Source organism: Cavia porcellus, unplaced genomic scaffold (genome assembly GCF_034190915.1).
Source record: "Cavia porcellus strain 051 isolate PalLab524CR breed Dunkin Hartley unplaced genomic scaffold, mCavPor4.1 scaffold_10, whole genome shotgun sequence".
Lineage (NCBI taxonomy): Eukaryota > Metazoa > Chordata > Mammalia > Rodentia > Caviidae > Cavia > Cavia porcellus.
Genome location: NW_026947493.1, coordinates 47,994,989 through 48,005,000, shown reverse-complemented (window position 1 = coordinate 48,005,000; position 10,012 = coordinate 47,994,989). Strand labels below are relative to the sequence as shown.

At 45.4% G+C, this 10,012-nt stretch overlaps 1 protein-coding gene across 1 annotated transcript; it reads left to right on the top strand.

The window, feature by feature from the left end:
* The first annotated feature begins 2,401 nt into the window (after window positions 1-2,401).
* Msc (musculin) lies at window positions 2,402-5,668 on the top strand. The gene is made up of 2 exons (XM_003480056.5): window positions 2,402-3,592; window positions 4,542-5,668. Exons 1-2 carry the CDS (start codon window positions 3,056-3,058, stop codon window positions 4,626-4,628), a joined length of 624 nt encoding a protein of 207 aa, XP_003480104.1. The 5' UTR covers window positions 2,402-3,055; the 3' UTR covers window positions 4,629-5,668.
* Window positions 5,669-10,012: the final 4,344 nt, after the last annotated feature.

Below are 10,012 nucleotides of genomic sequence, written 5' to 3'. Positions count from 1 at the left end.
TGTTCTTTATTTTATTTTAATTTTATTAGTACATACTGGCAGCACATAATGTTTACATTCCTTATGTGAAGTTCATACTTGTACATAATACATCTTAATTCCTTTTTTTTAATCCCCTATCCCTCTCCTATTTCTCTTCATTTCTTGATCCCCCTTTCACTTGAAAAAGATCTGTCTCCCTATTTATTATTATGTATCTTTTATTTTGTTCTGTATTTATAATTTTAGTTTCTTATATAAGAAAAACTATGGGAAAATTAAACGTGTATGTCTGATTTATTTCACTTAACATTATGGTCTCAAGATGCATCCACTATTTTTTATTTTAAACAGAGCCTCACTAAGATGCCTGAAATTTGTGATCCTCCTGCTTCAGCCTCCCAAGTATCTGGGTTTGCAAGCATGTTCCACCCTGGTCGACTCTGTACTGTTTTTTAATAGAAAAATCAAAGCTTTATTATTCAGTGATAGTGTGTGCTAACATCAATGAAAGAGAAAGTCAGCTTCTAAAAAAAGTAGTTACATTTACACGGTTCATCTCTCTGAGCACTGTAATCAGTCAGGGAGAAGCGAGAATAAGACTCATAAAAGAGTTTTTAAAAATCAAATATTACAAACATATAAACTGCAGTTACATACTATTGCGAAATAGTATATTTCTAAATCTTATTACCGATCTGTAACTTAACAAAAGGGTAAATGAAAGAAAATACAACTAGAAAAACCCTGAGGGGAAAATGAAAATGAAAGAAAAATAAATGCAGAAACAAAAATAATTGACTTTCTTATGTAAGTCAAGGGAGGGAGGAGGTGAAAAAAGAGAGGAAAGAGAGGGAAGGAAAAAGAGAAAGAGAAAGAAGGCAAGTGCTAGGAAATAATAAGCTCAAATTGTTAGGGTCAGGCTGTCTCTTCAAGAAAAGAAACTGGCCATGACCCCCTCAGCACTGAGTCTGGGTACAGTTTTGGCGGCTGTTTAGAGAAATGTAGTGCTCTACCCACCATTAATCTTTCCTAAAGAAAGACTTTGTTCTGCACCTGTATAAACAATCGGATTTTAAAAACCTATAGGCTTGCCCCTAATGTGTGAGACTCTGTATTTGTACTGATAGCCTCAAGTCATCCATAGGGGAGCAAAGACCTACCCTGTGCTCTTAGGCTCTCAGGGTGACATCTTTCTGCTCCCCACTCAGCTCTCTCCCTCCCTCACCTGGAAGCAAGTTCAAGTTCAAGGACTCCAGGAAAGAGTTCTATGCCCTGTCAACTAAATACTCCTGCCTCTGCTCAGGTCAGAGAGAACCCAGATAAGCAATGATCCTTTTCCTTAACTTGTCCCAGAATGAGCCCATCTCCAACCAAAGACAAAGATAGAAAAAAGAAACTTTTGAAAGAGACCAGGAGAGGAATCCTGTGAAACATAGCCCAAGAGGGCCACTCGGCCTGGTGAGAAGGTTAGACTGAGCCTAAGTGATGAGGTCCACCCTGGGCAGCACTCCAGGAGCACTGGTCTGCAGTGAGAATAGCAGAGCAGGTCTGGCCTGGCAGCATCAGGGCGCTTATGTCTCCTCTGTCCTGGACAGAGTGCGCCCACTCATTCACTTGCACTTTCATCTGGGGAGCCTGTGGACTCCTAGGGGAAAAGCAGATCAACAAAACCAGCTGCAAAAACTCAAGCTTTTTATTGTAAACCAGGATAACCACCTACACCAACTCTGGGTTTAGTTCCTCAGTAACCGCTCACCAGCCGCCAGATCCTCAGGCCATTGCTGGCCATTGCTATCCATTTCCACAGAGGAAAAGCTCGTCCACTGATCAGGTATGGCTACAGCCTGTCAGTTAGGAAACGCTGAAACCCCAAATCCTGTTGGTTGGAATGATGCTGTGGCTTTGCCCTTTAGCAGCACAATTGCGTAGACCTCACCCTCAGCACCTGGCAGCTTGCTCTTTAATACAGCCTCTAAGATAGTGAGGGACTCCCAGCACCACAAGTTAACCCTCTCTCAACTCCACGTTTGTAGTTTTAAAACCAAATCACACAGGAAACTCTCAAGACAATGGTAAACAATAAATTCAACATCCAGCGCTGTGGCTGTGGCAGGAGCCGTAGAGCTCCTGAAACACCAACGAGCCGGTGATTCGAAGCTCAGCTTTTTGAGTCCTTGTTTGTTTGTTTTAGTTGCTAGTGAGTCTGAAAATAACAAGTAGATTATAGCTGTTGTTAGAGGATAATGCAAAAAAAAAAGGGGGGGGGTGTAAGCGCCGTTTAAATCAGAAAGCTATATTGAAAGAAAAAAGAAAAAGCAAGTGAGATGTGCCTGGTGTATGTTGGAATTTTTTGCTTGTTTTGTATTTTCTCGCTGGAGCACAAGCTTTAGATGAGCAGTTATACACCCTGCGTGAGGAACTTGAAAAACTGAGTTCTCTTATAAGACTGGGAGAGAAGCAACAGTCGGGATACTGATTCTGCTCCTCCGAGTGTCCAGCAATGTTCGGTCCCCTGCTAAGACCAGCTGGAGGTGGGGTGAGTAGAAACAGGGTCTTCCTTTCCATTTCGCCACAGCACTTATCTTGCACAGACATTCTGGTTTCAGACGGGCATCGGGGCCCAGATCTCAGCTCGGGAGAGACATCCCTGACCCCCGCCCCCACCAGTCAGTCCTCGGGAGCAGAAAAGCGATTCCCACCCCTTCCACGCCCCTGCCCCACCTCTTGTCCCCCTTTTCAACCCCCTCTTCCTTGCCCGGTGTGGTTTGCTCCGCGGAGGACAGATAAATAGTCGTGTCAAAAGGCAGAGCTCGCGGCCGTGCGTGCGGAGCCTGGATCCTGGCGCCAGTGGCTGGGCTCCCTCCCCGGGGTCAGCGCCGGGGTGCGCGCGCTCACCGCCCACCGCGCTCTCCGGCCGCCGCCTCCGCCGGCGCTTCCCGGCCCCAGTCTGCAGTTCTCTGGGAGCTGTCCCTGGCCCCCGCCCCCGCCTCCGCCGGGGAGGGGAAGGCGGAGACCGTGGGAGACTGGCCAGGGCGGAGGAAGGCGGACGCGCGTGGGCGCGGGGGACGAGGAGATGTCCACGGGCTCGGTGAGTGACCCCGAGGAGATGGAGCTGCGGGGGCTGCAGCGAGGGTACCCGGTCCCCGCCTCCTCCAAGAAGCAGCCCCTCCGCGGCGCAGAGCGCAGCTACGCCTCGCCCAGTGACAACTCGTCGGCAGAGGAGGAGGACCCCGACGGCGAGGAGGAGCGGTGCGCCCTGGGCGCGACCCGCGAAGTTGGAGGCTGCAAGAAGAAGCGGCCTCGTGTGGCGGGGGGCGGCTGCCCAGGTGGCGGGGCCGGTGGCTGCAGTAAGAAGCCTCTCCCGCCCAAAGGCTCGGCAGCCGAGTGCAAGCAGTCACAGCGGAACGCGGCTAACGCCCGCGAGCGCGCCCGGATGCGTGTGCTGAGCAAAGCCTTCTCCAGGCTGAAGACCAGCCTGCCCTGGGTACCCCCCGACACCAAGCTGTCTAAACTGGACACGCTGCGGCTGGCTTCCAGTTACATCGCGCACCTGCGGCAGCTGCTGCAGGAGGACCGCTACGAAAACGGCTACGTGCACCCAGTGAACCTGGTAGGCAAACCTCGCTCGCTCGACCACAGGGCAAGGGGCCAGGAGGTGCCCAGAGCGCTCCCAGGCGCCGGGCAGGGGCACCGCGCTAGAAACAATCTGAAAGGGAAGTCTGTGGGACCAGTGATGGGAATTCCAGTTTAGTTTCTCCCAAATCAAGGGAAGAGGGACTGACCCTTTTCCTGGAAAGGACATCCAGTCTTCTGTGTTCGCATGATTCTGATCATATGCATGGTGATTTACCCAGTGACAGCTATTAGCTAACATTCTGCTTCCGGCATAAATCTTAGTTCCAACTGAGTTTATTACCCTGCTGCAAATTAAACAACAAATCCGACTCGCCCAGCATTTTCCAACAAAGAGCCTGGCAGGTTTGAACCAGCAACCCCTAGTTTCTTTAAAAGAGAAAACTAAGCTCTGTAAAAGAGCTTTTGGATTTTTAAAAAATGGGTGTGAGTAACACAGTTTCCACAGACCAGATTGTCTGGAAAGTCCCTGTGTGATCTGCCAACTCTCCAGGATTGGGAGAGACAGATCGCACCCCAACCTCCCAACCTATAGAATTTCCTACTTGGAATCTCTCTCTCTCTTCTCTCTCTCTCTCTCTCTCTCTCTCTCTCTCTCTCTCTCTCTAGTCTGTGTGTGTGTGTGTGTGTGTGTGTGTGTGTGTGTGCGTGTGTGACAGAGAGAGAAACCGAGAGAGAAACCAATTAAACAAACGACGAAATCTCAAACTCAAGAGTTTCAACGAATTTTCTTTAACCGACATCGAATGTCTGTCATAATCAATATATGCTAAGGTCACAAACTCAAATTAGAGACAAAATACATAAATTTCCAGAATGCGCGATAAAAAACTGAGCAAAGGATTTCTGGAGCTCACCTAAGAAAGTGGTTTCTGTTTGAGAAGCAGGTTTCTCGACAATATCTGACGCTCTTTTCAATTTTACAGACGTGGCCATTCGTGGTCTCTGGAAGACCCGACTCTGACACCAAAGACGTTTCTGCAGCGAGCAGATTATGTGGAACCACCGCGTAGACAGGACTCCAACTCACTTGATGGGATTGTTAACTCAAAGTGTTTGAGAACCACGGAGAACATGAACACCAGAGGATGGGTTGAAGGTCTTCCCTCTTCCCTGGACCTGAGAACTGGACAGTGGAAGTGCCCTGGTCCAGGCCACAACGCTGGAAAGAGTCTCCTTTTGTGTGGAGAGCAGCGTGAACCCAGGTTGGCCCCGAGTCTTAAAGCTGTACCCCAGACTACCATCTGAGCCCAGAGCCACAGGACTTAGGCCCAAGGGTTAGGGTTACTTTCCACCGGGTCAGATTTATCCTGTGCATCCTGGCAGATTTCCGCACAGCCCGGGGCCTCAAGGCTTTAGAAAATAAGAGTTCATTATGGAGCTTCCTAAAAGACAGCATCTTGATGTGAGGTACACTTGGGGATGTTTATCAAGAAAGACCAGTGGCATATCTGGCCAGTTGTCCATCCCCCAGGCAGCTCTCTGCAAGCTGACCGCCCAGGCGGGGCAGATAAAGTGTAATTCAGACTCAGCCCAGGCTGGTCTGCCAGGCCTGTGAGCCTTTCTGCTCTAAGGCTGCAGTCTGACCGGCCAGCCACTCTCCTAACGCTGGCGTCTCCTGTCCAAGCTCCCTCCTCCCTCTCATCGAGGCCGGCCCACCGGTTTCTCTCCTAGGCTCCCTCCACCCTCCACTCGCTGAGACAGAGGCAGCTCCTCTCTCAGGGGCCTCTCTCCCGTCCAGCTCAGGCTGCTAACTGCATGCAGTTCCCTCTTTCCACATTCCAGATTTTCCTCAACAAGCTTTCTCCCTCCAAGCTCTAGTCACTCCTTCCCCAGCACAGCCTTCTGCACCCACTTTCTTTCTGGCGCTCCAATTTTTCCCTGCGCGGCAGGCAGGCGCACTACAGGCGGCTGGAGCTATTGGCTGTCCGGTGACCTCGCACACTTAGGAGCCACACTGCCGCTGAGGCTGCACTTCCATAGGAATTAACATATGTAAATAAATTTATTTTTTTTATGAACAATAAAACTCGTGGTGAAGACTGTATGTCCATTGGGGCCTCAGGATGTGGTCTTTGTTTCCCTTTACTGAGAGTGTTTGGGTTGAAACTTAATTTTCAAGGTGCTGGTTTCAGCCTTGGGCAGGGCGTTGGCCCATTGTTTCTGGGACAGTCATATTCACATTTCCAAATGTCTGTATTGATGTCTGTATTTCCGATTCTCCTCCAGACAGGAATTCTGGGTCAGTGAAAACTTGAGTTCTAATAAAGCTCCTAAGAGGCATGCAGTCCTAAAGCTGATACAGGTGCACATCTCTTACACATGCGTGCGCGCACGCACACACACACACACACACACACACACACACACACACACACTCTGAATGCTTTTCCCAGGCTAAGGCACACCCCAGTGTTTATAGTTAAAAGTAGTTTAAGAATTCCTTCATTCAACTCTCCAGACTCCACAGAACCTACGTCTAACAGGCAGAAAAAAATGCAAGAAAACAACTTGTATTTCAGCAGAAATCTGTGTGGGTTTTATTTGTTTGTTCAATAAACTATTTGGGGTTCCTAATATACAGTACCTAATTTTCTATGCTTTTTTTTTCACTTTTTCTGCAGTAACTTGGAAAAATCCATACTAATTTTTAAAAGGTTGATCTTTTAAAAGCAACACTTTTGTACAACATTTACAAAAAAGTGAAGGATTAAAGCTACTTAAACCATGGCCCCATTTGGGGTTCTGCCCACTAATTTATAAAGCCAAAGAGCAGTGTTCTTGACCAGAGAAAACTCAGCTGGATTTTCCTCAGGAGGTGAGAGAGCAGTAGGGACCATAACTTCCTGTTTGAATGCTTCAGACATGCATTTACTGAGCCTTTATTTAGAGCCCAAGGAGGATCTGGCCCTTGGGGTCCAATCTTTAGCTGTCAGATACCCAGCTGGCAGTGGGAATTACACTGGACTCCGTGGCATCAGGGACTTTCCGGCAAAAGGGAACCATAAATACTGTAACTAGTGGTAGGAACATTTTGCATGGTCACAGACACTTCAGTTTTGAGTGCTGAGGGTGGTATGTCTGCTAAAGACCAGACCTTAACCAAGCTCATTTCCAAATCTTACAACAAATTAGGTCTGCTGAGGAAGGATAGGAGGCAGCTCAGTATGTTAACTAAAGAAAGCAAGAATGGCTAAAGAACCAACTTGCAACTGAAGCTCTGTGCCCCTCAGCCCAAGTTAGTTAACCTCTCTCAGCCTCAGTTCTCAGTGGCCCAATAACAGTGCCTACCTGAAAGACTGCATCAGGAATGAACGGCACAGTGCAGTGATGATGAACCTGTTAGTTTTCAGTGACACCAACAGTCCTGCGCAGCACACCACCATTGCCGGAGCACAGTCAGCCTTGGAGCAGTGCACTCAATGCTGGCCACAAAAATGTATCCAGAGGCATCCAGAGGAAACAGGGAGGCAAAGGGGGACAGGTTCAGGAGTGCAGTTTTAAGACTGGGTCCAAAGCTGAGCACAGTGGCACATGCCTTAATCTTACCTACTTGGGAGGCTGAAGTTGCAGACTGAGAAAGAATGAGCCCAGCCTGAGCAACACAGTGAGGTCTCAATTCCAAAACAGGCAGAAAAGACTGGGTCCAGTTTCAAGGCAACGGGACCACACTGTAAAAGAAGTGTCCCAAAGAGCAGACAAACAAAAAACAGAGAAGGAAAACCCAGAAAGGAGAAGTATGTTTATAGTGAATAGAAATTAGAACAAGTATTGGGATAAATGAGAAAATATTGGGGAAATTTTTCATAAGTAAAAGAACAAGATTTAAACTACTGTTTTTATAATTGTATTCCCTCAGGCATTTCAGGAGCAAAGACACAGATATTCTTCTTCTACCTCCCTTTCAGGTGCAAGTCACTGAGTCCCGTAGGTACAAAGTGGTGCTATTATACCCTGCGAGCTTATTTTTTAGGGCCACTGTATAAACCTATAAGTTTTCTTCCCCAACCAAAAAAAGAAAAATGTCTTCTCAAAATTTCTCTGATCCATGATTTCCCCATTAAAAGTCTAGAGCTAAGACTTACATTACTTTTTTTTTTTTAATTTTATTTAAGGAGAAAAGAAAAAAAAGCAGGGAAAGGGTACAAGTTATACAGATTTACAGAAAAAAAATGAACAGTAGGCAGTTACATTACTTTTTTAAAAAGAGAAAATGGCCAATTTCTAGTAAGTCTGAAGAATGAAAGTAAAATACTGAAGCTTTTGGGCAAAGGCCGTGGCTGGAAGAGACTCAAGCATCTAAAACAGCCTTTGCTGCCTCTGTCCTGACTGCAGTGTGCTCTGGGAGCCTCCCAAACCGTCCAAAAGCCTTCCTCAATTGGCCCTTTTCCCTTAGGAATCTGAGGTGGAGAAATGTGACCTGAGGCTGAGAACTGGACAGAAATGGGGCAGGGGTTGAGAGGAAAAGAGAAGTAAGTATATGCTGAGGGTTTCATCATTCCGATGCTGCCCAGAGAGGAGGGACATAGGGCAAAGAAAGTCTAAGAATGTAAAAAGGGCTGAATTACAAACAAAATGAGTAAACTGAAAAATGCTATTCGGGGGCTTTCTGAGGGAGCAAAGCTTCATTATTAGTGATTCTGACTCAATCTCAGAGAACAAAAAATCCCCTTCCACAGATACTTCCTAAGATGAATATTTTAAAAAGAAATGTTTGCAGCTCTGTAATTTTGAAACACTCAGGCGTTTCTCTTGGTTGTGGATGCTGAATCCATCATGTGCATGTTCTTCTGCACTGGGCAGGCTTCAACTCCAGTCTCACCTCAGTCTGCTTCTCCTTCGACACACAGTAAAAACGATGTCTGCAATCTCAAAGGCATTTTTACAGGCTCTGTCTTATTCTTTTATTAATAAATGCTTCAAAAATGAAAAGATAATAAACATCCCTGTCCATAAAAAGGAAACAACCAAGAGAAACACATTCTATTCTAGTAGGTAATAAGTAGATAATTTCGGTTGATACTTCTGGAAGATTTGGAAAATTACAATAATTCAGAAAGTTACTTTACTCATCATTGGAAGGGCCAAACTAAGTAAATTCATAATCTACTCCTCGTTGTCAAGTATCTAATTTGTAGAAAAAGTCTCTGCAAGGCATGCCATTGGCTCCTTTGGTGCCTGAGCACTTGCCTGCATCTCTTATTGGTGGGAACTTTGCATCTCAAACAGCCAAGGTAGCTGTATATTTTCACAAACCTCTCACCATATCTCTATCACTATTCTGCTTCATTTTTGTGGAGTTTTTCCTCTTTCTCTCACATATGTGAAAATTGATCCACAGAAATTCTTTGAGCTCATGACTCTAAGATCTAGAAAGAGCAAGGAATCTGCAAAATCATGTAAACATAATTAGTAATTGGCGGTCAACTGAATAGGCTCATCTCATCCTTCTCCTTTTCGGTTCTACCACCAAGATAGTTTGGGATCAGCTCTGGGATCTTCGCTGCTTGTGGTTAGGAAGACCATGAAGAGCTTAGGAGCTGGGGCTTTTGCTTGCTAAAAATAAAGTATCTGTATTGACTGCTACTCACTCATCATTTGTTAGATTAAAAAGATGATGTTTTATTTTTGGAATTAAAAGTCATTTTAAGGGATAAGAAAACCACAAGTTGCCAGGTCAGAAGTATCTGGTTTCTGTCCCATGTACCCTAGTTCTATGTTCTCAAGTACGTCACCTCTCCTTTTTGATACAAAAAAAAAAAAAAAATCCTACTTCACTGGCTGTTCTGAGAATGCAATTGAGTATGATCCTGTTACTGAACACTCGGACATGGATCTATAAGTGCTGATTTTAAAAACTAAAGTCTTGATTTTCTTTCCTTTTTTTGTACAGTACTTCAGATATTCTTCATCCTTGTCTGCAGATTTGTTCCACCATTCCCTGTTGCTCTTGTATCACCTTGCCCTTTTAAGCCATATCTACTTTTATCGTACTGACTTTTAGTTTTTGCCACTAAGGAAGGATTTTTATTTAGTTTCCTCTTAAAAATAAAGATTATGACACTGCATCAAAAACTATTCATGTGATTAAAAACAAGCTCATTTCAGAATGCTGGACAGACCAGTGAATTTTGAAGTAACTAACTATAAAAATTAATTGATATAATTTCAGATTCCTTGCTGCAGCCAATTGCTCAGAAACTGTACTTGGGAAGTTTGGATGTAGTATCAAAGGATATTTGTAATTACCTAAAATGACCATCAAAACAGTTTGCCTTTTACAACTATGTGTCTGAATAAGATTGGATTTCAACCGAAATAACATATCACAACAGAGTGAAACAGCGTGTATGAGAATCTGATTATCTTTTGTTAAGATAGAAGTCAAAGAAATTTG

Excerpts from the sequence above, each read along its gene's own strand:
- Msc (XM_003480056.5), top strand. The coding sequence starts at position 3,056 with ATGTCCACGGGCTCGGTGAGTGACCCCGAGGAGATGGAGCTGCGGGGG. Across the intron at positions 3,593-4,541 it reads ACGTGCACCCAGTGAACCTG|ACGTGGCCATTCGTGGTCTC; the intron begins GTAGGCAAACCT and ends TCAATTTTACAG.